The 27,151-nt window shown below is 35.6% G+C and overlaps 3 protein-coding genes across 4 annotated transcripts; 1 reads left to right on the plus strand and 2 right to left on the minus strand.

The window, feature by feature from the left end:
- The first annotated feature begins 12,441 nt into the window (after positions 1-12,441).
- Positions 12,442-13,581, plus strand: LOC142618099 (heavy metal-associated isoprenylated plant protein 46-like). The gene is made up of 3 exons (XM_075791103.1): positions 12,442-12,632; positions 12,749-12,833; positions 12,996-13,581. The coding sequence occupies exons 1-3, from the start codon at positions 12,627-12,629 to the stop codon at positions 13,271-13,273; spliced, it is 369 nt and encodes a 122-aa protein (XP_075647218.1). The 5' UTR covers positions 12,442-12,626; the 3' UTR covers positions 13,274-13,581.
- Positions 13,582-13,765: 184 nt separating this feature from the next.
- LOC142615343 (zinc finger CCCH domain-containing protein 48-like) lies at positions 13,766-17,952 on the minus strand. 2 transcript variants are annotated; one of them, XM_075788093.1, is made up of 8 exons: positions 17,843-17,951; positions 16,650-17,250; positions 16,085-16,270; positions 15,867-15,968; positions 15,275-15,427; positions 14,560-14,739; positions 14,221-14,318; positions 13,766-14,139 (listed from the first exon to the last, which is right to left on the minus strand). In XM_075788093.1, the coding sequence occupies exons 2-8, from the start codon at positions 17,247-17,249 to the stop codon at positions 14,013-14,015; spliced, it is 1,446 nt and encodes a 481-aa protein (XP_075644208.1). In that variant the 5' UTR covers position 17,250; positions 17,843-17,951; the 3' UTR covers positions 13,766-14,012. The 2 variants fall into 2 exon arrangements, with proteins under 2 accessions (XP_075644208.1, XP_075644207.1); XM_075788092.1 differs by having other exon boundaries at positions 16,650-17,952.
- Positions 17,953-23,586: 5,634 nt separating this feature from the next.
- On the minus strand, positions 23,587-26,234 carry LOC142616140 (protein FAR1-RELATED SEQUENCE 5-like). Its single transcript, XM_075789019.1, has 3 exons — positions 24,102-26,234; positions 23,918-24,004; positions 23,587-23,799 (listed from the first exon to the last, which is right to left on the minus strand). Exons 1-3 carry the CDS (start codon positions 26,232-26,234, stop codon positions 23,587-23,589), a joined length of 2,433 nt encoding a protein of 810 aa, XP_075645134.1.
- Positions 26,235-27,151: the final 917 nt, after the last annotated feature.

A 27,151-nucleotide genomic window follows, 5' to 3' on the forward strand; every position in this document is an offset into this window, starting at 1 on the left:
CCAAGGCGTTAGAAAAAAGGAAAAAGAACATGATAATTGGCCTGTGGGATGAGGATGGCAAGTGTTGTGAAACTACTGAAGGTATTGTTAATATTGCCATTTCATACTTTGAGAAGCTATGCACTACTTCCCTCCAACTAGGATAGCTGAGGTAATAAGCACCATCCCCACCAAAGTAACTGAGGAGATGAACCAAATCTTGATCAGAGACTTACAATGGAAGAGATTGAAGCAACGCTCCATCAAATGCACCCCACCAAAGCCCTAGGCCAGACGGTATGTCTGCAATCTTTTTTCAAAAGTGCTGGGACATTGTTGGTAATGATGTTAGTCGTATGGTTCTAAATGTTTTAAATTCAAACCTGTCCATGGCTAAAATCAATAGAACCAATATAACTCTTGTCCCTAAAACAAAAAATCCCAGTGAGATGACTGAATTTAGACCTATCAATTTATGCAATGTTATTTATAAGCTTATCTCAAAAGTCTTAGCCAATCATCTTAAAACTATCCTTCCCCAAATTATCTTAGAAAATCAAAGTGTTTTTCTCTCTGAGTGCCTTATATCCAATAATGTGTTGGTTGCCTTTGAGTTAATGCACTATCTTGATCATAAAATGGATGGGAAGGATTACAACATGGCGGTCAAGCTTGACATGAGTAAGGCCTATGATAGGGTCGAATGGGGTTTCATTGAAAAAATTATGTAGCACATGGGTTTTCATGAAAGATGGATCAACCTTATCATGCATTGCATTACAACTGTGACTTATTCTGTTTTAATTAATGGAGTGGCTTATGGCAGCATTATTCCAACTAGAGGGATGTGGCAAGGTGACCCCCGTCACCTTATCTCTCGTTGTTATGTGCAGATGGATTCTTAGCATTGTTCAATGAGGTGGCTAGGAATAAAATGCTCAATGGTGTGTCAATATGCAGAGGCTGTCCTATGGTCATTGAGAATATTTAATAAAATCACCACACACATGAGAGTGGTGAGAGATGTGCATATATATAGTCATTTACAGATTGTATAGCATAATTACACATAAATGTTGATGACAAAATAAATGGAAATAATTGGCTAAACAAGCTCCTATAATTGAGGGTCAAAGGTTGCACATATGGTAAGCCTTAGATTATGGCAGAGGATCCTCAACACCCCCCCGCAAGCTAAGCGTTGGATTAGGACAAACGTGAAGCTTGGAGTGAAAAAATTGAAAGAGAGGCCGAGGCAAACTTTTAGTGAAAAGATCAGCAACCTGTAAGTGAGAAGGCACATATTGGGTGCGAAGTTTGCCAACGACAACAAGTTCGCGAAGAAAGTGGTAGTCTAACTCAACATGCTTGGCCCGCTTGTGAGAAACAAGGTTGGAGCTCAAAAAAATGGCACTTTTGTTGTCGCATAATAGAAGAGGCTGCTGTGAAAGAGAAACGTTGAGGTCATGAAGGAGATGCATGAGCCAAAGAAGTTTAGCAGCAGTGAGAGCAAGGGCACGATACTCAGCCTCACAGCTTGAACGAGAAACTGTAGGTTGCTTCTTGGCACTCCAGGAAACCAAATTGTTGCCAAGGTAAATGGAATAACCAGAGGTAGAGAGATGAGTGTCTGGACATCTGGCCCAGTCAGCATCAGAGTAAGCAACTAAAGCACCAAGAGCAGTGGATGAACGAAAAGTGAGGCCTAAATGCAGTGTACCTTTGACATAGCGAAGAATGCACTTTACAGCAGGAAAGTGGTCTTCAGTCGAAGAGTGGAGGAACTGACTGACAGAGTTGACTGCATAAGCAATATCGGGACGCGTGATAGTCAAATACTGAAGGGCACCTACAAGAGATCTGTAAAGAGTGGGATCCAGAAACAAAGGACCATCAGAAGACAGGTGCTAAGAAACAACCATAGGGGTGTGAACAGGCTTGTTATCAAGTAACTGAGCGCAAGTGAGAATGTCACGCGCATATTTCAGTTGACTGAGAAAAAGACCATCAGTGGTTGGTGTAGCTTCAAGACCAAGGAAGTAACTGAGAGAACTCAAATCCTTAGTAGCAAACTTAGAATGAAGCTTACAAGTGAAGCGGTCAAGAAGAGAAGAGTTGTTTCCTATAAGAATGATGTCATCAACATAAAGAAGCAAATAAATAATGTCAGACTGCCTGTGAAAGACAAAGAGTGATGTGTCTGCACGATTGCAATAAAAACCAAGGTGAATGAGGAAAGAGCTGAATCATTGAAACCAAGCACGAGGTGCTTGTTTAAGGCCATAAAGAGCTTTCTTCAACAGACAAACATGATTAGGAAAGCGAGGATCAATATACCCAGGAGGCTGTTCCATATAGACTTGTTCAGTAAGATGACTATTGAGGAATGCATTTTTGACATCAAGTTGGCGGAGAGGCCAGTGGTTGGTCATAGCAAGTGAAAGGACAACACGGACAGTGGTAGCCTTGATGACAGGGCTGAAAGTGTCAGTGTAGTCAAGACCAGGTACCTGTGTATAGCCTTTGGCAATAAGGCGGGCTTTGAGACGCTCGATAGATCCATCGGGCAAATACTTGGTCCGAAACACCCATTTGGAACCCACAATGTTGGTGTTGGCAGGTCGAGGAACCAAAATCCAGGTATGATTATTTTGCAAGGCTTGAACCTCTTCATCCATGGCGGCAAGCCAAGCAAGATTCTTAGCAGCAGTTTTAAACCCTTTGGGCTCAATGGAAGCCAGGAGAGCAGAGTGAAGACTAGAGGATCCCAAGAAAGCAAGATTTGCCGAATGTCAAGTTTTGAAAATACCAGCTTTGGCTCGTGTGAGCATAGGATGAGAACTCACTGGAAGGGCAGCAACAGGAGCAGCAGGGGGCAGCTCAGTGGGTACAAGAGAAGCTGGGCTAGGGTCCGAGTGTGACAAAGAGGGACCTGTAAAAGAATCATCGACCTGCAAAGACTCATCCATGGGATCAGTACAAAGAACACATGGGCTAGATTCGGATTGAGTAATATGCGGGGAATGGGGCACAGGAGAGGATGGGGGCATGTCTGAATGGGGAAGACTGGGTTCCAAAAAATTTGAAAATTGGAGGGAGGATATGGGTTGAGCGTGGGAGGTAGGGAGGGAAAACAATTTTCATCAAATTGAGCGTGTCGGGTGATATATAGCCTAGAGGTAGTGGGGTCAAGACAACGGAACCCTTTATAAGAGGGGCTGTATCCCATAAAAATGCAAGGAATACTACGAGAGGAAAATTTATTAGGCATATAATCACATAAACAAGGATAAACACGACAACCAAAAGGATGAAAATTTTCATAATTTGGAGGAGAACCATAGAGAAGCTCAAAAGGGGACTTACCTCCGAGAAGTGGTGTGGGCAAGCAGTTGATGATGTAAGCTGCAGTGCTAAAGGCGTCAACCTAAAAGCAAGGAGAAGTGTGTGAATGGAAAAGCAAGGCCAAACCAGTCTCAGTCACATGATGGTGTTTTCTTTCAGCACGACCATTTTGGGCGGGAGAATATGGACAAGATAGTTGATGATGAATGCCAGAGGTACGAAGATTAGTTTTAAAGCTATTGCTAGTAAATTCTGCACCACCGTCACTTTGAAAAATTTTGATATGAGAAGAAAATTGATTTTCTACAAATTTTTGAAATTAAATAAAGATATCATAGAAGTCAGATTTCAATTTTAAGGGATAAAGCCAAGTAAAGCGAGAATAATCATCAAGAAATAACAGAATGATTTACATGACCAAGGCGAGCATGCCATAAATCATACGAAGCATGAAGAGATTTATTTTTAAGGACAGAAATAAAGGCGGAATTTCCGCACTCTAGCACATATAAGCCTCCATCACGTTGACCGGTTGCCACCACCTTTCCCGTTTGATGATTCTGAATAGTGAAAAAATTATTAGTAAAGGTAACGGATAAAGGAAAATCATTTGTTAATTTGCTAATGGACAAAAGATTTTTAGTGAGGTGGGGAACAACCAATTGAAGATTTGGGGAAGGGGAATGTTTAACAGTATGGGTTATGGGTAGAGACGCACCATTCCCTACAATTACACAATCCTTACCCGTGTAGGTGGTGGAGTGATCCAAATTGGAGTGGGCTGGAGTCATGTGGGCCGAAGCCCCTGTGTCCAAAAACCAATCAGAGGCGTCATTCCCAGACAGAGAGCACGAAGAGGTGAAGGCTTCTGCAAGGTGCACCGTGGGTTCATGCTTGTCATAGCACTGCTTGCACCGATCTGCATAATGTCCTTCCAAGCAACAGATCAGACAGCGAGATGGACAGCGACCTGGGTTGGTGTTGGCACGGCCCTGTCCGTGACTGGAAGAGTCACTGCCGAAGCCATTTCCGCGGCCTCGTTTGTGGCGAGAGAAGCCACCTCCACGATGAGAAGAGGTCCGGGTAGCAGTGAACGCTGCAGCTGAGTGCGCCGGAGGCTCTAGAGATTTTTGAAAGAGTTCAAAACTCTCAGCTTTAGACAAAAGGTCAGAGAAGCAGGGGAGGGGGGTTTGAGCCATTTGAGTAGTAGAGAAACTGGAGAAATCAGGCCCGAGACCACGGAGAAACCAGTGGACTTTGTCGGTTCCATCAACAGGGTGACCAATGGCGTGAAGCTGATCACATAAGGCCTTGAAGGCACGGGCATAGGCAGTGACTGGATGGGTGCCACGTTTCATCAATTGGAGGTCATCTTTGAGACGAACTTCACGGGCCTTGGAGCGGTGGCTGAAGGTGTTTTTGAGGGCGGTCCATACCTCACGAGATGTGGAGAGGCCAACGGTTTCAGCCATTGCTTCTTCTGTGAGGGAGGAGAGGAGAAGGCTAAAGAGGCACTAGTCAGCTGCTTTCCACGCTAGGTGTTTGTTGTTTGGTGTCTGAGAGGTGGGGGGGTCGAATAGGGGTGGCGGCACAAGGGTTCCATTCACATGACCCAGCAAACCTTGACTCTCAAGGAGGGGAAGAAGTTGACTCTTCCATAGAAGATAGTTGGAGGAGGAAAGCTTGATGGTAACCATGTGAATCATGGTGTTGAAGGGAAGAAGGGTGGAAGAAGAATTGAAAGAAGAATCAGAGGCCATTGTGGATCGTGGGTTGCTAATCCAGGTAAGGCTCTGATACCATGAGAACATTTAAGAAAATCACCACACACATGAGAGTGGTGAGAGCTGTGCATATATATAGTCATTTACAGATTGTATAGCATCATTACACATAAATGTTGATGACAAAATAATTGGAAATAATTGGCTAAACAAGCTCCTATAATTGAGGGTCAAAGGTTGCACATATGGTAAGCCTTAGATTATGGCAGAGGATCCTCAACAGTCATGCCTCTATTTTTCGCAGACGACAGCCTCCTTTTTTGCAAAGCAAGTAGGCAAGAGGGCCAAAAACTTATGGAGATTCTTGAACTTCAGGAATCAGCCTCTGGACAGAAAGTAAATGTGGACAAATCCTCTATGTTTTTTAGCCAAAACACCCTGAATGACATTAAGGGTGAAGTACTGGAGATATTAGGACCAATGCAAGATACAAAACATGGAAAATACCTCGGCCTCCCCTTAATCATTGGGAAGTCAAAAAAAGATGTTTTAAGTAAAAGAAAGGGTAGCAAAAAAACTAACGGGGTGGAAAGAGAAACTCTTATCCATTGGAGGAAGAGAGGTCCTTATAAAAGCGGTAGCCCAAGCCATCCCAACTTATACCATGAGCTGTTTTTAGCTTCCTAAAGGGCTGTGTGAGGAGATTGAAGGATTGATAAGAAAGTTCTGGTGGGGATAGAGGCGGCAGGAAAATAGAATAGCTTGGGTTAGTTGGAAAAGCATGTGCAAATCAAAATTAAATGGAGGCATGGGGTTTTGAAATCTCCAGGCTTTCAACTTAGCCATGCTAGCTAAGCAAGGTTGGAGATTGCTATCCAATCCACACTCTATGGTTGCACGCATCTATAAAGCCAAGTATTACCCTCATGGTGACGTCCTAAATTCAAAACTGGGCAGTAATCCGTCTTATGTTTGGTGAAGCATCTTTAACGGTTTGGATGTCATAAGAAGAGGGACTCGGTGGAGGGTTGATAATGGAAGACGAATTCATATTTGGGAGGATAAATGGTTACCTACACCTTCCACTTACAAAGTAATCTCCCTAGCTTGTCCTTTTGATGATTCTTCGATGGTTTCTACCTTAATAGATACTGAAACAAGAAGATGGAATGCTGACTTGGTAAGGTCTCTGTTTCTACCTTTTGAAGCTAATACTATCATTAACATGCCTTTGAGTTACAATCTGCTTGAAGATAAGATCATTTGGGTTGGCAATAAAAGGGGAGAATTCACTGTCAAGAGCACTTATTACATTGCTCTCAAAGTGGTAGAGACCAATGAGGAAGGGAAGTGCTCTAGGGGAGATGCAAGAGCACCATTGTGGAAAAGAATGTGGCATCTAAAGATCCCAGCAAAAATCAGGATCTTTGCTTGGCATGCGTGCATGAATGCACTACCAACTAGGATGAACTTACATCGAAGAGGAGTAAATATAGATGTGTTGTGTCCAATGTGTGAACAGGAGATTGAATCTATTGCACATTCTCTGCTGCTATGTAACTCAGCTAGGCAAGTCTGGAATAAATGGGAGAATTTACCCCAAATGGCAAAGGGCCAAACTGACTCAACTGTTATTTTAATCAGCGCAGAAATCTACAGAGATGAATTTTTGCCTAACTTGTGCATGCGATATCTCTCAATCTGAAGATAATTATGATGAGTCGTCTGTTCCAAGACGTTAACAATTTATCATACTTCATAAAAATATCATCTTTTTTTTTTTTTTTTTTTTTGCATAATCCATGGCTGAAACATAACAGTTTTTTGCACAGATGCCCAAACAAATCAGTTTTGAATTGTTTCAAGCCATAGACAATTGATTGTACTTCATAAAAGTATCAATTTTTTATGTTATCCATGGCTAAAACGTAATAGATTTTTGCACAAAGACGCCCCTAAAAATCAGTTTTGGACCCAAAAAATGCATTTTGTTCAATTTGCTCTAACTTTGTGAGTTTATTTCTTTTTCGGCCTCTATTTTTCTCAAGTAAGGTGTCTTAGGAAAGGTTCTATGTCTATTTTCTAAAGATATCCACTCTATCGTCTCAATCTTCCGATTTGGCAAGTTGGAGACTTTGGAAGATGGCTCCAGAATCAAGTTTATGCATAAAGTTTTCATTTTAATATTTTTGGTAAATTATTTTTATTCAAGTAAGTTTTTGCCATCCAAGCATACCAAATCGAAGCTTGTCATAAGACCTTTCCAACAACTCATTTGGGTCAATTGGTGGTCATTTGACTATAGTTCAATCAAAATTAAACATAATGACACTCTTCACAAGCGGCCAAGTCGTTTCTCAAAAAAAAAAAAAAAGTCTTTTAACTAAAGATTAAATGTTTTTTTTTTTTTTTTTTTACTTTGAACTACATTTGTAAACTGTCATTTTAAGGGGGATTTCATAATCTTTCATATGAGTATAAATCTATCATGATCAAATGGTAGGAATTTTGGTTAAACCTGGATTAAGCCTCAATTAGGGTTGGTCAAAACTTAGTCAAATTGTTTTAAATGGCAGATTAGGTCAAATAAGATGGAATTTGGTGACGGGTTGAATTTCGGGCTTATTGTTGATTAGCTTGGTCAAACTTTGTCAAAGTGAGTCCAACTAATGTAATTTTGAAATTTGGGGTCTTCAAACCATTAAATTAATTTATCCAACGTTAAATCAGGACAAATTAATTAATTAATTTAATGTAATTTCTTTTTTGTTAATGTCAAAAGTGCAATTTTTTGCTTTTTAGTGTTCAAATTGGTATTTTGGCAAGCAAATCAAGGCTGATAGAATACGATATCAGCTATATTTTATAACCATTTTGTTTTAGGAATCATATATATTTTAAGTTTATCTGTAAGATGATATTAGTAATTGTGTTATGTGTTTTTGCTTTAGGAAGGTCGTGGATTTGGATCCAAAAACGAAGCGGTGTCAAAATTTGCGTTGTCCACCAATTCTTCTGCACTGGGTTTGTATAGGCCTATTAAGTATTTGTCAAAAGACCAACGCCCCTGGGAGAGGATTTTTTGCGTGTTGGCCTTGTCAGCGAACAGTAGCAATACTTTCTTTGACGTAAGGTCACGAAACTCAAAATCCTTTACGAAGTGCCACATGCTTTTTAGCGTACGCAAGAGTGCTTCCATGTTAACTCGGCGCTTGCTAAAGAGTTTTGTGACAAGTACTTTGCTGTTATCCTCCAAGTCTTGTGTTAAAGGAATTGTTTGACATTCCTTCGTGTGGAGGGAGAGGCGGGCGCACCGTCCAGCGAGGTCCTCCATGGCTATGAGGGTAGTGGGAAGGGAGAGAAAGGAGAGGGGAGGAGTCTTACAAGTGTTTTTGGTTATGAGGATATTGGGCTAATCAAGTGTTTTTGCTTTAGGAAGTTGTCAAAGGCAAGATCGTGCATCATCAGCTGCTACACCAATGCAGCTCAGCTTACCACATAGTGCAGCAGCTAGTGCACCAAATGATCCAGCATCAGTTGCCACACCAGTGTAGCCCAGCATGCCACACAGTGCAGCAGTTCATGCATTAGAGCAACCCAGACAAGCACTTGATCAAGCAAGACAAGCACATCAGTTACTAGCTGATGTAGGAGCAGATGAAACTCAGATTGAAGCTTTAAGTAGTAATTATGAGATCTTATCTTGTGCTACAAAGTTAAAGAAATTGAAGAACTGTATAAATTTACCTAAACGACAATGTAGCTTAACTGATATATGTACAGGAACGATGTGTAGCTTTGTATGTCACGCCCCAAACCCAACCATAAAGATAGGCACTTGACAACAGCCGTACGCTTATAAAGTAATCACCCTACAAGTATGCAAGGCCTTCTTAGCACTAAAAATTATCCTTAAAAATTTTATCAATAAATTCAAAATACATCAAAATTTTCTTTATGAATAGATCTCCCATAATTTAAAAGGAACAAAATCCAAACCTCATGTAAACAATGCAAATTGGCCAAAAGATATAAGACTATTACAAGGCCATCTAATTCCAAAATCACTAAGCTTCTTTCCGTGCTCACAACACAACATCAAAACTCCTAGAACTTGCTTTTCTTCACAATCTGAAACTGGAGGGGAAAAGGGGGTGAATTGACAAATTAATAAGTAACCAAAATCCTAATAAGTTTTATCAAGTAATAGATCTGTAAAGTATAAGATGTAATATGTGTTTTCAAAAGTTATAATATACTATGTGTTTTCAAAATAACTGAAGAAGTTTCATAGTCTTAAAATAATAATTTGCACATATATCACATACTTTAGAAAATAGTCTGTTTTCCATATATAAAAAGCTATAATTTACAATAGGTTCCAAAAACACATAAGCTGTTTTAATAACTTAAAATAATTCAAATACTCAAACATTTCCAAAATCACATATGTAGTTTTAAGAACTCAAAATAATTCAATATTCAAATGTAATTCATATTCTTAACAATCTTATGACTATGGTCACGCTATATCCCCGTAACTGGGTATGAGAATACCAATAAATAACCTCCATTGGTTAGGTATCAGAGTACCAATGAATAACCCACATTGGCTTAGGTATCAGAATACCAATAAATAACCCACATTGGGTGGGTATCATAGTCCCAAAGAATAACCCTCATTGGTTTAGGTATCAAAATCAATTCATAGTCAAGTTGTTCATAATCATATATATCAAATCATAGTTCAAACCAAAAAATATATATATCTCATTCAAATACACATATATAATTATATATTCAGTATTCAAATATATTTGTGATATTAATATATTCTTTACTTTAAATCAATATAGCTAAAAAAAAATAAATTAAAAAATCTTATATTAAATGCTCATATATATTTTTGAAAATTCTTTATTCTTTACTTTAAACCAGTATAGATAAAAACAATTAAATAAAATACATTATATATTCAGTAATCAGATATGTTTGTGATAATTTTTTAATTGAAATCAGTAATACAATAGAAATAAAATTGTAACAATTGTAAACAATTTTCAGTAGTTAAAATATGCAAAATAAAACCAATTAGGATAAGGTTACTTACGTACAAAAGCTATTCCAAAAGAAACTTTTCCTTAACACTTCCCCTAAAATCCTTAGATATCACCTAGAACAATTTTCAAATATTTTTACTCAATAATCAAATAATTTAAGAAGGACTTATAATAGTAACCGACCAACAGAAAGAATACTAAAATATCCAATAATTTCTCTTTATTATCTCAAAATAAAAATTCATATATCCTATGTTGTCACTAACAAAACTTAGGATACATATAATCATTTAGGGTCAAATGCACTGCCTAGATCATCTTCTATAGTTCTACTCGTGTTCTTTTTCTTTTTCTTTTTTTTTTTCTTTTTTTTTTTCTTTTTTTTTTCTGCCACTGCCGCCTCTAGTTTTCTTTTGGCACGAGGACAAATCACACAAACCAAGCTCTGCCACAAGCTTTAACACTATTTTTTCTCTACCAAGTCAATAAACAAATAATATTATATTAGAAAGAAGTTGGTGTTCCTTCCTTTCATCAAGCGTTTTTTTTTTTTCCATCAATTGGATACAATTCCTTTAAGAAAATTACGAAGAACAGACTCATGTGGCCATGGCTAAAATATCCAATAATTTCTCTTTATTATCTCAAAATAAAAATTCATGTATTCAATATATATATATATATCCTATGTTGCCACTAACAAAACTTAGGATACATATAATCATTTAGGGTCAAATGCACCGCCTAGATCATCTTCTATAGTCAATCCTTCTCTACTTCAATCTTTTGAGTAGTCTCCTCTCTCAAAATATCTCTCCATATATGTTGAATTAATATGCTTATATATATAGCTAGGGTTTCAACTTTATTTTCTAAAAACTCTCTTATAATTATAAATTATAAAATTGACCCCACAAAAGATTTACTTAAATACCCTTCCTTTTATTTATTTTTTTTTTTCAGGTATTACATTGTATGTTAGTATGGTTAGTTTAGTCACATTGTATGTTAGTATGGTTAGTTTAGTCAGGCACGTGAAGAGTTTGTTAAGTTTGCTAAGTCCTGTTCACACGTGCATCTATCTATTAAGTTAGTTATAGAACAGAGTTGGGTTCTTTTCTTATATATATTTGTATAGCTATTGTTTAAATGAATGAGATAATCAATTCAGTTTTCATCAAATTCAATTTTTCACATAGAAGTAGTCTTTTACATTAAAAAAAAAAAAAAAAGTGCTTTTGCTTTAGTATGAGCATTTGTCTTGAAAGCTTGTAACTTTTGAGTTAATTTTTCGTGAGGTTGGCAGATTACTTAACCAAGAAGTTGTTACAACATTTTACATGATTAATTTTGATGATGTCTAATAAAAGTAAATTTGTTGGTAGTATTGCTCTTAAGTTAGGCAAAAGACTTGCTTCTAAAAATAAAATAAAAAAAGGTTAGGCTAAGGACGATTTTTTTTTTGGTAAATAACTATGGAAGATACACCAAATTATAGGAGTCTTCAATGGTACCTCCAATGTCTATTATGGTTTATATGGTCAATGTAACTTCAATTATTAACAAATATTATAAATTCTTGTCATATAAGAGTTTGTTATTATCTGCCCAGAATAACAACTAAAAAAATTAAAATTAAAAAAGAAAAAAGAGAAAATGGGCTATCATCTAAAATGATAAAATTTATTTTCCGATGTTGCCTAATACTATCCAATGTGATATAGTCACTTTTTCATTAGAAATAAAAAAGTATTCGGGAAGTGTAAAATTTACCCTTATCATACTTATTATTTACAATGAATCCATTTTATAGTTTAAATTATATATTACATACTTAAGGATATATGTAGTGCCAAAATAAGGTATATCTAGGAAATAAAATAAAATTACAATTTTAAATTTGATCATAATCAAATAAAATTTCAAGTGAAATGATTATCCTGTTATGCTTCTACTCAACAAGAGGCATGAATTGGAATGGAAGATAATCCCCCATTTTTGAATTTATGTCTATTAGATAATATCTGTTTTTAATGATAACTTTTTATTATCAAACCAAGATAACAATTAGTTTTTTTTTGTGTAGGTGAAGATTGAACTCTAAATATTTTATTTAACTATTAGAGATTTTATCAGTTAAGTTAACTAGAACTTATACTTTTTGTGCATATTTGTTTTTAAAATAAAGTTGTCATCTTTATTAAAAAAAAATTATTTATATTTGACCGGGGTCAACTACGAGTAAAAAGCCTATGCTGCCCGCGTCATTTGGGTTTCATAAAGAAACCGTGTGAATGTGAAAGCCGCTGAAGTAGTAGGCCCAAAACTTTTCTAGTGAGCTAGAGAGGACAAACAAAATGTTGTTAACCTCAATCATTAGTGGAAACTTAATCCTATATATATGTCCCTCCCTTTCAGCTTGTTTGTCATATCAAGCTTCGACACCCAGAAATTATAAGCTATCTAAAACATCACCCTGCTCCTCCCTGATAAGAATTTGATCTCTCTGACGAAGAAAATGAAGGTAATGTTGAATACCATGCTCAACAAGGGTTTATAAGTTCTGTTCCTTATGAACTTCCAAATTCCAATCATGATATGTAATGTAATACTATCTGCCGCTTATTAACTTTATCGCAGCAAAAGGTAGTGATCCGGGTGAACTTAAATAATGACAAAAAGAATGCTCGGACCAAGACCCTGCAGATTGTAGTTGGTGTACAAGGTAATTATTTTTTTCTTTCAATTTCTTTCTTTCAATTTTTAACATTGAACCAAATTTACATGCGCTTTACGTACTTGTTTACTCTCCCAATTACTTCAATTAAGCTCAACAAAGTTTCATTTAGGAATTTAAAATTAATGATCTTTCTTTTTGGTGCTTAAGGTGTTGAATCAGTATCTTTACAAGGTGAGGATAGCAGTCAAATTGTTGTTGTTGGGAATGACATTGATTCAGTCCACTTGACATCTTTGCTGAGGAAGAAAGTTGGATCTGCTGAGTTAATGAGTCTCTCACCAGTCAGTTATGAGGGGGAAAAACAACAAGATCCCAAACACAACGGAATACAATCAATGGTTTGGCCAGCCTATCAAGCTAGTGTGCCATATTATTATACATATGATGTCCCAGATAACAACCAAAACTCTTGTACTATTATGTGATCACGTGTATGAATTTTCTCAATGGCTGAAACATAGGTAGAGTTTCTTAGATGCTATAACTTAGATTCTACATAGGTAGAGTTTACATACGATTCATGCCATTGAGTTTAATTCAAAAATCACAAGTAGAGCACTAAGTGTAAGAAGTGTGGAATGACTTTCTATGGTCTATCCCTTTAATAGAAGATAAAAATTTTGTAAAAGAAAGTGTAATTGACTAAGAAATTATATTCATGTAATCTAATAAGAAATAAGGATCTGGTACATGGCATAAGGTTTGTTGTTGAAATACATTTCTTCAGTATTATTTGCGAAAGTTCTCTAAACAGAGCAATGGCTAGAAAATGGAATTCTGAACCTCCTAGTAGACCTCAAAAACATCTAATAAATTGAGGAGAAGGAGATTTGAATATCATCAAATCCCACTATTTTGTAACTTTGTTCACCCGTAGGGGTAAGTAGACAATAACTGCTAAGACAGTGAATTCAAGATGGAAAAACCTCACCCTTGCCTTAGGATATATAGCTATTTATTTTCATTATGTAATAATAACACTACATTGTTCTATCCCCAATTTTCATAACAACATGAATTTCTAAACTCAAAATACTGTACATTGGGAAATTTACTCAAAATATGCAATACTATACATTGGAAAATGTACTCAAAATACTGTACATTGTTTGCTATAAACTAATAAAAACCATGCTTTTACTAGTCTTGGGCACGTCTCAGCCATTAGTCTGCTAGCCATGTATACACTGTCAGCAAACCAGTCTGATCCCCAGTAAAAAAGAGGCCCCCAGGACCTATTTGAAGAGTCTGGACATCTTGTTTTGCAAATAATCTGCCCCTGTCAGTGAATCTGAAACATAAATCACTAATATTAGTCAAATCCAAGAGGGAAAAGAAGAAAGATTTTTCACAAAGGGAAAATTGTACTCACGTTGGCAGTTCATAGAGGTGGACAGATTTATCGCTACAAGAGCAATACAAGATTGGTTTAACATCGGGATCAGTCATCCCAGAAAGTGCAAGGATGCCCTGTACCATGAAAAATCATGCCATCCAATTAGTTGACACTTTTGAAAAACTAAGGCTACAGCATCAACAACATGGCATTGCAACAAAATAATACACCAATTAAGTTTCTGACATAACAATACAATTTTGCCATTACCAATTCAATTAATAACACTGCTCAACGACTGTAGCACAACTCAATTACTTAAGAAGGGAAGAAAATAAGAAAGTAAATGAAACTAATTGTGGTTCAATAACTTACGTGTTCTTCACTGTGAGTATAGATCACTTCCAAGCTGCCATCCTCAGTAGAAGCCCAAACTTTTATCGTGCAATCCAATGAACCAGAGAACAAATACTTATCCCAGCACATGAGAGACTTCACAACATCATCATGCCCATTCAATGTCATAATACATTGCCAATTTTCATGATCCCAAACCTGAACAAAATATAAGAACAGAAATTAATTATTATTATTATTTTTCTGACAAATCAAAACAAAATATATGGTCCTTGTGCACATATAAAGAAAATGAAAACTAAGAGAACGAAAAAGAAAAAGAAAAAAGGATAGTTAATAGATTCAGATCATATCAGTACCACATAAGATATATATTGCTAAGTTTTACAGTGTAGTACTTAATCAATTTAACATAAATAATTTAGTCACTAAAACAAGGATATGTTATTGTTGCCTGCAAAATACATGAGGGAGAGTACATCATTTGGTTCAATGCAAGATTTGAAAAGGGAAAATTTCAATCAAGAACAATACAGAATCACTAAAACAAAAGGTCAGCACCAGGTCTAAATGAGAAACACTCCAACCACAGTCCTTCCAGTATAGATGAAGCAAGTAATGAGAAGAAAAAACCAACAATCTTAAATAATCAAGCTCTCTTCATATACTAACTATTCACAACATAACAGATACAACAACAGGGGAAAAACATTCTTAAAGAGAAAAAACTAACCCTTATTGTGTGGTCCTTGGAACCTGAGTACAGCCTGTTGCCTCCTCCAACAACTAAAGATGTTATACCATGCGTGTGGCCTTTAAGGGTTGCAGCAAGTTGAAATGTAATGTTAGTTTCATAAGTGCCTTTCCATGCCAAAATAACACCATCCTGCAATCAAGAGTAATACTAAATTAATTTTGGACCAACTTTAATTAGAATATAAGTGATGTACACACAAGAAACACTCAACACCAAAATCTAGTGAGACCTCGAGCATTAACATTGGTCATTCCCCACCACCCCCCTTTTAATAAGTAAAAGCAAACGGCTTTGACAGTAGAGTCTTAGCACCCAGTTTAAACTGGGAAACTCTAGTGGGTGAGACAAGCATGATAACCAACTGACCAACCCCAAGCATCTGCTATGGATATGACTCACAATATCAAAGTACATTAAATATAAAGAGATAAGTTCTTGCTCAAACAACTAAAAAAAATCTGAAAAGGGAAACACCCTGAACTCAACATTACCCAAATTTAATAAAATAGAAAGAATAAAAGCTAGTAAGAGAACACAAGAATTCTAAACTATTAGTAAAGTGGCTTACCTCTACCCCAGCAAAAAGCAAATCATTAATAGATTCCAATGCATTGACTTGCCCAACAGGTCCATTGAGACTGTATTCAGCACCTGATTCAGTATTCCACACCTGCAGCATCATCAACATGCCAAATCGAGGTCACATCATGAACTGACCAACCCAAAAAAAAGCATCAATGTGGCAACAAAAAATTGGAACAAAACATTACTCGGTTTTAAGCTCACCTTCACAACATTTGGCATGCCAACAAAGAGCAATGGGCCTTCACTACAAACAGATCCAACTTCGCCACCAAGGTTAATCACATTAGCACATTGACCAGTATGGCAGTCCCAAAGCCAAATTGTTCCGTCACTGCTACCTGAACAGAGCTTGTTGCATCTTAGAGGAAGTGCAATTCCGTTGACTGCCTGTTATCAAAAAACTCATAAATATGGTTTTTAAAAAACAACTTGCTCTATCTAGGATATAATTTCTATAAACCAACAATATCTTTTGGTCTTCTATCAATTGTCATTTATGAATCCCATTGTAAAATAGCAGTGAAGCATATAATCCTCCATGTTCTTATTCAGGAACAAATCAAATTTCTATAATCTAGATATCATGAATGGGCTATAATAGTATTCAAATGATGAAACAACTAGTTAGGCTAGCCTAGGACAAGTTTAACTTTGGCATAAACTGAGTTCAGGTCTCATTATTAAATCAAATTCCAAATTAAAAAAAATTTACACCAAAATCTTAATGGAAATGGAAGATTAAAGTTCATCAAACACAAATAGGTACCTTGTTGTGCCCTTGAAGCTCTGCCAACCTTTTGAACTTATCCCCACGAAACCATGAGTGTAGGTAAGGGCACTGATCACCATAGACACACGTCCCTTGCACCCAGAACTCACAAACCCTTTCTGCGGATTTCTTAGGAACATGCTCCAGAGGCTTTTCTTCAACCACATTCTCCAGATTAGAATCATTTTCAACAACAGAACATTCTGAAGAACTCTCAAAAACGCTTTCTGGTGATTTCTTTTTAATATCTTCCAAGTCTGATTCAGACTTCCCAGGAACATTTTCGGAAGACTTGCGGTTAACAACCTTCTCCTGAACATTTTGTGAGTTCCTAGGAGCCCTTCGCCACGTATTTGAAACTAAAGCGTTGCTGGAGTGAGGGTAGTAAGGAGTCTGCCTGGGATGGTGAATGGTGGACACATCAGGTGTTTCTGAATGGGCAAACCTACATGGGTTTTTAAGGCATCTACCACTGAGCCAAAATTTGCAAATCTTGTTGCTGCTGTTGTTTAAATGTCCTCCTCGTCCTGCTCCTAATCGATCAAAAACAGAACATTCTTTTCCCTGTGGCCCTCTTCTTGCAGTTTTAATCTCCATACTATAAACACCCACAAATAATAGGAATAGGAAACCAATGAATAAAGCGTTCCACAAAGTGAAGTAGCCAAAAACAAAAACCACTCTCTTTCTTCCATTGAAGAAGATCCAATTCCAAATGAAAAAACCCTACTGAAATCAAGAAAATCCTTGCTAACCCATGATGGATTTTAAATTCTCTGTTCCGCCAAATCAGAAACCCTACTAAAAAGACATGAAAATCCTTGCTAACCCATCATGGATGTTAAATTCTCTGTTCTGCCAGATCAATTCCAAAGAAACATGAATTTTTCTAGGAACCCTAAAGAAACCCTAGAGAAGAATCTTGAAATTCAACGAATGAGGCTTTCAAACAATAACAGCTTATAGAAAAAACAATCCAATTATTCCAAAATCCGTTATCAAATACATAACAAAATACAAACTTCCAAAACCTAATCGCCGATCCATGGGAAAACCCTAGAGAAAGTAGATTACTTTGGTAACATTGTCTAAGGCTGAGAAGAGATTCGATCATTACAAAAGTCGGTGCGATCATAGCTAAAGAAATTCTAATTCTAAATCTAAATCTAAATCTAATTGCAATAGCAAACCTGAGAGACTTTGAAAATCAAGCCGCCGAGATCTTCGTTCAATCAGAAACAATCTCAAATCGCCGATGGGAAACAGAGAAAATTAGGGTTTGAATTTTGCGAGAGAGAGAGAGAGAGTATACGAAGTGTACTGAAAAGTAAGAGTGGCGGTGTCTATTTATAATGAAAATAAGGTTGCCCTGCCGACCGTTGGTATTAATTGGAAAATTTAAATAAGTTTGCACTTCCGACCGTTCGAAAATTTAAAATATAGGGGAAAAATCCACAGATATAGGATAAAATTTAAATTCTGAAATGTTGATATTGTTTATGCATACTGTTTGATTCGATCATGTATTTGAATTTCTTTCATGATGTAATACACGTACGTATTGTATATTTGTAGTTAGGGGTGGCAAAATTTGACACGACCCGCGAACCCGACACGACACGACACGAAATTAGCAGGTTATGGGTTGAGACTTAACGGGTTCGTGTCATATTCGGGTTGACACGACTAACCCGTTTAATAAATGGGTTGGGTTAGTGTTGAACACATAGAACCTGTTTGACCCGTCTGACCCGTTTAATTAAATGATATTTTACCAATATACCCTTCAAACTCTAGGTATATAAACTTATTAGTTATTGTGATTTATTTTCTTTGACATATTGTGATTGATTATTTGTGATATTGGGATATGCTTTAATTTTGAATGATTATTTGTGATGCAGTTATTCGTTAGTTCTGAATTTTATATTAAAAATATTTATTTGTTTGTTTTTTCATTAATTTTTATTTTTCATTTTGATAAAATCTAATAAACAGGTCGACACGACTAACCCGTTTAATAAATGGGTCGTGTTAGGGTTGAGAAATCTTGACCCGTTTAATAAACAGGTTGGGTTAGTGTTGACCTATGTAGTCGAATACTCATGATTTGACACGACACGAACCCGACACGCGAACACGAATTGCCACCCCTATTTGTAGTTTAGTGTTACTCATAATTTAAAAAAGAATAATGTTAAATAAACAAATTTTTTACCAACAGTTGACGTAAGCAGTTATTAGTAAATAAAAAAGTAATATTAATAGTAGATTTAGGTGAAAATTAATATGAAGTTAATCACGTTAACAGTTTGTAAAGATGTTGTAAAATAGGTTATGACTGTAGTATTGCTCATTAAAACTCTCTCTCTCTCTCTCTCTCTCTCTCTCTCTCTCTCTCTCTCTCTCTCTCTCTCTCTCTCTCTCTCTCTCTCTCTCTCTCTCTCTCTCTCTCAAGTTGGATGATTTATCTTTTCTAATTTTTTATCCTAACATGTTTTAGCTATATTTTCTTTAAAATATGTAAGTTTATATAAATGATTAATGCATAATTTTTTTTCTTACTATTCTCGTAGTCTCATCACTCATGCCATACATTACTCATTAAACCGAAGCATAAATATTTTTGTTATATGTTAAATAATGTGATATAATATGTATATACTATAATATCATATGAGTTTTTTTTTTATGTTTTAATTTTTTTCTCATAAATTTACAGGTTGGCTCCCTAAGAAAAATTCCAAGTTTGAGGGACAAAAGTTATGCCCAAAGCATATCACATTTTTACCTTTGCATAACATAATCAAGTGCACAACTAGTTGTGGGTTTCAGTTAGTTCAACTGGTAAAGTCTCTTAGATAGTTAAATAAAAGATTTGGAATTCAATCCCTGCTTACACCAAAAACTGATTGGTGGCTTGGTCTAATGATAAAAAGCTAACATCGGCAGAGGATGCTATAGGTTGAAACTCTCTCTCAAAACAAAAAATCACAACTAGTTCTTTAAAAAAAAAAAGTTTACAACTAGTATATCACATGTTTGTATTTTAGCATCTTATATATTTGTAGTTTGTATTTTTTTTTTAATGGGAAAACTTGTAGTTTGTACTTCTTTTTTTTTTTTTTTTTTTGTTTAAGAATCAAATTGGAAGATTTGTTAATTAGAAAATAGGCATATCAGCCTAACTTTTCCGTTTGGATAAAATTAAATGAAATTAAATTACATTTTAAATCATGGAGATTTGGGAATGTGTTTAGTTGGTACCCCAAAATTTTGTATTTTGTTTTCAATTATGAAAATGGGGTTCCATTTTTTGAATCTTAATTTAGGAAGAAAAAAAAACTTATTTTCACTTATGCCACTGTTTGACACCTGTTTTGAATACATGTTTTAAGAACAAAAACCAGAAATACTGCATTTGGCTTTTGGTTTTTATTTATAAAAAAAAAAAAAACACTTTTCTCACTTACACACGAGTCTCGATTAGGGTGTGTGGGTTCTTATTTTGGATAGTACCTAGGCCCAGGTAGAAACGAGATTCCTAGGCCTCCAAAGAATTATATTTGTTGGTTGGTGGACTGGGCTTGGTTCACTATAGTTATATTGGGCTGATTACGATCCAAGTTTTACACAAAACATGGATCCTACAATACGTACATATTCATACATACAAATATATATATATTGTAAAATAAATTGCTAGAGAATAGTAAAGAAATAGAGAAAAAGCAAATATAGACCTCAGGGATCCTCAGAAAATAAAGTGATATGTCATTATATTGAGTTTTAATAAATTGGACCCTAATTCTCACTAGGATATGTCCCCCCGGAAACGGATCCTCTCCATTTCCCTTTGAAATGGAGAGGCTCCAGTACACGGTGAGGATTTCTCCCAAAATCATCCACACTCAAAAATCATCCACGTCATTTAAAATGTTAACACCACACATTTAACTGGAGTTCAACTCAACCAGACAAAATAAACTCAAGTTAAACTCTCACCAGCCGTTCAAACTCTCCCTCTCAAATCTCAAATTTCCAAGTTCAAACTCTCTCAACCTCTCAAACCCATCAGCAAAAACAAAGAAAAAACCTTAGCTCACCAGAGATCCTGACACCCATACACGCATCCTTTTTAGACCCAGATCAGAGAGAGAGTAAGGGTTGGGGTTTGGAGAGAATCGGGTGTAGAGAGAAGGTTAGGGTTAGGGTTTGGGTTTAGAGAAAATCGGGAAAGAGAGAAGGTGATCTATGGAGGGAAATGAGATTGAGAGACAGAGAAAGAGATTTTGGTCGAAGGAGAAAACAGCAATGGCAGACCAACTCACCGACGACCAGATCTCTGAGTTCAAGGAGGCCTTCAGTTTGTTCGACAAGGATGGCGACGGTCAGATTCTCTCTCCTCTCTCCGATATGTCTTTTTTTTTTTCTTTTTCTTTTTTATTTATCAGATCTACTTCTTTGTTGGTCCAACGTTTTCTCTGTCGTTCATATGCTTTTTCCTTGTCGGGAAATGTTTTGCGTTTTGATTTTTTGTCCTTAAAATGAAATAATTCTGTTTCATTGGCTGTCATTTCTAGGTTACTAGAATTTCTATTTATACTATTTATTTGTTCATCGTTTGCTTGCTAAGAAAGTTTTGGGGAAAAAAGAAAAGAAAAAAGAAAAAGAGATTAACGAATTATGTGATTGAATCTTAGATTTGGAATTTCCGAGAAAATAAATATTTTGTGAATATTTGTGTTTAACTGATTTAATTCTGTTAACTGAGCTTCATTGATAAATTGTGAGGCTTTTTAAAGTAGTTATTTTTACTGTTATATTTGTTTTTATGGAAACTATAATGTATTTTTTGCATTTTTTTTGGGTATGAATCTGTTTACTTTTTGAAAACCATGTGACTATAAGATCTGTCATTGTAGAGATCATGAGTTATTATCAACCCCTATCCGCACCTGATAGCATGTCATTCCATTTGAAATTGGAGTGGCAATCTAAGTTCCTGCCTAAGGTTGTCTTCTTTTCTTGGGCTGTTGCTCTAGGATGATTTTATCTACTGACAATCTCCAAAAGAGAGGTACTATTGTATTGGATTGGTTTTGTATGTGTAAAAGGTGTGGGGAAATGAATTCCTCAAAAGTTAGGATTTTTTTTTTGTCCAAATTGGAGTATTTCTTGATCTGTTTTTTTTTCATGTGTATGACAGTATGATGAGCTACTATTTGTCATGCCTTGACTTGAAATAATGTTGGCATGCTTTGACTTGAAATGCTACTATTTGCTAATCTTGGTCCCATATTCTGTTTAGGGTAAAAATTATGGACAATATGGACAAAGTGATGGGTGCATTGTTCTTTTTTCTTGCATATGATTAATGATGCCATATACAAACAATATTGAAAAACAAGTAACAATAATTTTGTGTATCATGGTGCAGGGCTTCAAGTAACAATTGATTGCAAGCCAGAAAATGGACACTTAAAGACAAGAGGGGTAGGGAAACTCGATGAAGAAGGAAAGATGTCAACTGAATGAAGAATGCTATGCACAGCTTCACAGTGCATCAGCTGCACCATGCCCTGCACATAATGGCCTAGAGTCTTCAAAAGTAGTATTCAAGTTCCAAAGTAGTATTCAAGTTCAAAGTGTACATTTTAATAAAATTTGTTCATTTTTTTTATTAAATTCTCTTATTGTCTACTCTTGGATTGAATTTTGATTGTAAGGATTGTGATAGTTGTTATTGTAAGGATTGTAAGGATTGAATTTTGATTGTGAGGATTGTAAGGATTGAATTTTGATTGTAAGGATTGTGACAGTTGTTATTGTAATGATTGAATTTTGATTGTAAGGTTTGTGATAGGTGGAATGTGGATATTTACAGATTTTTGTAAATAAAGATTGTGACAGTTGTGGGCTATTAATATTTGTAGATATTTATAAGTAGGTGTAAGGGTGTGCTGCACAGGTGGTGCGGGTAAAGCTGCTGGGGTGTGTGTAGGTGTGACAATTGTGTGTGTAAGGGTGTGCACAGGTGGTGCAGGTAAAGCTGTTGTGTGTGTAAGGGTGTGTAGGGGACTCTGTGTGTGGGTGTGCACAGATGGTGCGGGTATAGCTGCTGGGGTGTGCTTGTGTGCCTGCATGTGGGTGCATGGGAGTGTACAGTCTAGATAAATTGTTGGTTGGGCCAAGGTGTGTAGTTAGTTGGTTACATGGAATGCTTATAAGGAAAGGAAAAGGATTATAAAACTCATGTAGATAAGGATTGTAAAACGCATGCAAAAGAAAAATGGACACACCAATTAACATGCATACAGCTCAAAACTAGGCTTATTTATATAAATTTTTTCTCCAAACAGCAACACTTATATATAAAAACAACTCTTGCCTAGCATAATAATTATGCAGAAAAACATAATTATGCAGAATGTGCAATACCAGACCTATGCAGTAACAATAATTATGCAATAGCATTAACAGTAATTATGCAGTAACAGTAACATTAATTATGCAGTAATAGTAACATTAATTATGCAGTAACAGTAACATTAATTATGCAGTAACAGTAACAGTAATTATGCAGTAACAGTAACATTAATTATGCAGTAACAGTAACATTAATTATGCAGTAACAATAACAGTAATTATGCAGTAACAGTAACATTAATTATGCAGTAACAGTAACAGTAATTATGCAGTAACAGTAACAGTATTTATGCAGAAATTATGCAGAAACAGTAACAATTTCTGCAGCAACAAATAATTATGCAGAATTTAACACCTTGCAAAGATACATTAGACATGCAAATTAAGTATTCTTTCCAAATAATAAAAAATCTAAACATTTGAATGTGACTAAGTTTTGGACCATCAAAACTCCAGTCCTAAACTAGGAAAATTACAAAACAAGAGTACTTAATCTCAACATGTATCATAGATTATGAACCATCGAATTCCATCCATTTGTAATACTTTCTTGAGTCAAGGGACCTCCACTTGCAACACTTCCTTGAGTCAAGAGACCTCCTGCACCATTAATTTTGTCGTTGGAGCCTACAACACTTGATGTACTCTTTAAATGTGATGCTAATGCAACACTTGCTGATGAGCCTCCCTGATGTGCTGCAGAACTTGTAGAAGCCGACTACAAAAAATCCAATTACACATTACACATATCACAAGCTTAGCATTAAAATTATCAAAGCATGCATCTAAACTATTATTAATATCAAAATAAAATATATAATTGTAAATATCTTTACCATTAAAAGTTGTGTAAAACTAGTAATATTTCCAGAAGATATATCCTCAGTTTTCTTTTGTGCCACGATGTCATGTGCATATATTTCCTGTAAAAATTGTACTAGTTTAGCAACTATAATAGCATACTATATTAATGTGTAAAAATAAAATAGAATGGTGAAAATAAGGATAATTGAAGATTACCTCCTGCACTTTTCTTTTCTTTGTTTGCTTCTTTGATGTGCCTTCCTTTGGTTTCCTCATCTTTTCTATCCATGATTTCGTCCTACGCTTTTTATTACGATAAACCTCTCTTTTCTTTATCCCTTTTGGTACAATCGTAATCGAAGCACATAATTGATCTTCTTGGTCTGCAAAATCAGTGGAAGGCCTAATGATGTCTTCTTCCACATTAGCTTTGCAATTCCTAAAGTCACAAAGATTTTTTTTCAAATCTGCAATTGCTAAGCTTAGAATATTATGGCCTTCTTTAGTTTCACATGCCTCATTCACCAATTGAATATATTTTGGACATAAATCTCGATACCGATCTACATATTCCAGTCGAGTATCCGGCTTAATGTTATGTGTTGTGCAATTTTTTCCGCTTCCATGTTTTGCATCTCTTCTCCACCTCTTCATGATATATCTATTAGGAATCAACTTGATATCCAATACATCAAGAACTTTCAAACCATGCCTACATAAAATACCAAATGACTCAAACTTTTTGCAACTACAAGATAGAGTCTCATCTAATGGATTCCACATGACCTCATATTTTCCATTTTGATTGAAAACTCCAACCACATAACTATGTGTTTGACTCACATTGCGTTCTAGGATGGAAAGTGCCATTACCTCTTCAACTTCTGTCTGAAAGAAATCAAACAACTTAGGCGTGTACACTGTTGCTACTTGGTTAAGCATAGGAGAGCTTTTGAGCGTTAATCTTGGAAATTTCTGTCTAGAGTTGTATTCTGCTTCTAACTCCTTATCCCGCTTTTGATTGACAACTGTTTCAAAATGAGTGAAAAACTCTACTATATTGAGATCAGTACGCAAGCAATCCTTCAAGTCAGCATTGAAACTCTCACTAAGCTGGGTTGTCTTCATTCCTGCAGTAAAAGTTCTCTTAACATATGCTTGGGCCCATTTTTCCTTCAATTTAAATAGATCAATTAGCCATTTATTTTCACGAATATCGTACTTATCTAGCATTTCATTCCAAACTCTAAGAAACTCATCTTCACCGTCATACTCATAGATACACGCTAAGAAATCAGCGTTAAATTGAGGCTCAGTTTTTAGTAAATGACCCAAGTGTTTCTCAGCATTCTGCCACATATGCCAACTACACAATGCATGATATGTCTTAGGCATGACTACTTTTATTGCAGCTGACATTGCTGCATCTTGATCTATGAAAATAGTGACTGGCTTCTTTTCAGACATTGCTTCTAAGAAGGTCTCAAATAACCATACAAAAGATTCAATCGTTTCATCATATAAAAGTGCACCTCCAAATACAATAGTTTCCCTATGGTGATTGAGACCCAAAAATACTCCAAGTGGCCTTGCATCTCTATTTATGCTATACGTTGTATCAAACGTTATTACATCATCGAAGTGGCTATAGTCAATGATCATTCTTGCATCGGCCCAAAAGATATTAGTAATCAACTCTTCACAGTCCAATTGAGTAGCGAAATAATATGAAGGATTTTCCTTAAGTTGACGACTAAAATATCTTCCCAAGCTAGCGGCTGCCCCATGCTCCATGTCTCTCTCTTGCTTAGTACGTAAGTAGTTTTTATGATCTTGCTTGGTAAAACCAAGATTATCATATCCACCAACTTGCTTACTAAGAAGCTCATAAGATTGCTTTAATCCTAATCCCGATTCATGTGCCAAATCAATTTCAATAGCATGAGTTGCAGCCACTTTTCGTTGTGATGGCATCATGTGCACAGTTGATGGAAGGTGGAGATAGTGGTTATGCTCAGCAATAAATTCACTCACCACATATTTTTTACTATCTCGATTAAGTACAATAACCAAACATGCTTCACAACCACATCTTGTTTCTGCTCGGGGATTCTTTACATTCTGATCTCTCTTGTCTTTGCCTCGAACTCTCTCCTTCGCGCACACAAATCTCCTTGAAGTAACCACTCCAGTCTTTTTACATTTATTTACATACTCTTTTCTAATACTAAAACCAGCCTTTCTGCCATATTCATTATAAAAACCATATGCAATCTCATTCGCTTCAAACTCCATCCCTTTAAATGGGGTAGATTCCATGGGCACATTAGAAGGAACATGTATTCCCATCATTATCCCTACAAAAAATTGAACTTAAATTTATTATCTTCTTTCACCTATCATTTTTTTTTCAAAATAGAGATGTAAAAAAAAAATGAGGATGTAATGAATGATCAACATACTAATGAGGATGTACCTCATATGAGAGAAATGGTATATATCTTTGTTACTAAACATAAAAATTCAAGATGGCCAAGCATGATTTCAACTCAACTCACTCAAAGGCTAGCCAATTTAAACATGATAGTAATAAACATGTTCTTTAAAATCTTGCATCCATAATATGCCATCAAGAATCATTATAAAGGAATCTTCTTATTATGATTAAAGAACTTATTTATTATGAGATTTTTTTTTCAAAAGAGAAATTTATTAATTGAAATATCTAAACCTTGTGATCAACACCACAACAGTATCCTTTTGATCACCTCTCTATATATGTCCATAATCCACATTAAGCGTACAAGTAATCATTTTTTAATTTCACATAAACTCATCATTGATACTATTTTCTTATGAACCAATTATAATAGACTATATTAACAGCTATGGAAATATATATATATATATATATATTTTAAATTGTGCCCCTAAACTTATCGTTTACACTATGAATTAGGATCATGTGTGCAAGGATTATAGTGTCGATCCATTCCATAACATTTTATGGTAATAAATTCAAATTTATTGATGTAATTTTATCCGTTTGAAAATCTAGTTAGTTTTTTAGTTTATACTTTCCTAATCTACTTTCCAAAGTGGTTTCTCCATTAAAGATATTCTTCTTTGATTTTTCACTTTGTCACCAAATGTTATGTCATGCTTAATTGTGCTTTTTATATTACTTATTGATTTGTTAATTGCTTAACTATAGTGAAAAATTAATCGTCTGAGTGGAATCTTAAAATAACAATTTCTACTCAAAA

This window comes from Castanea sativa, chromosome 11, assembly GCF_040712315.1.
Source record: "Castanea sativa cultivar Marrone di Chiusa Pesio chromosome 11, ASM4071231v1".
NCBI classification, from domain to species: domain Eukaryota; kingdom Viridiplantae; phylum Streptophyta; class Magnoliopsida; order Fagales; family Fagaceae; genus Castanea; species Castanea sativa.

Excerpts from the sequence above, each read along its gene's own strand:
- LOC142615343 (XM_075788092.1), bottom strand. The coding sequence starts at position 17,249 with ATGGAGATTAAAACTGCAAGAAGAGGGCCACAGGGAAAAGAATGTTCT. Across the intron at positions 16,271-16,649 it reads AGCTTCAAGGGCACAACAAG|GCAGTCAACGGAATTGCACT; the intron begins GTACCTATTTGT and ends TTTTGATAACAG. Across the intron at positions 14,319-14,559 it reads ATACTCACAGTGAAGAACAC|GGCATCCTTGCACTTTCTGG; the intron begins GTAAGTTATTGA and ends TTCATGGTACAG.
- LOC142616140 (XM_075789019.1), bottom strand. The coding sequence starts at position 26,234 with ATGGGAATACATGTTCCTTCTAATGTGCCCATGGAATCTACCCCATTT. Across the intron at positions 24,005-24,101 it reads AGAAAAGAAAAGTGCAGGAG|GAAATATATGCACATGACAT; the intron begins GTAATCTTCAAT and ends CAATTTTTACAG. Across the intron at positions 23,800-23,917 it reads GTTTTACACAACTTTTAATG|TCGGCTTCTACAAGTTCTGC; the intron begins GTAAAGATATTT and ends GATTTTTTGTAG.
- LOC142618099 (XM_075791103.1), top strand. Across the intron at positions 12,834-12,995 it reads GATTGTAGTTGGTGTACAAG|GTGTTGAATCAGTATCTTTA; the intron begins GTAATTATTTTT and ends TTGGTGCTTAAG.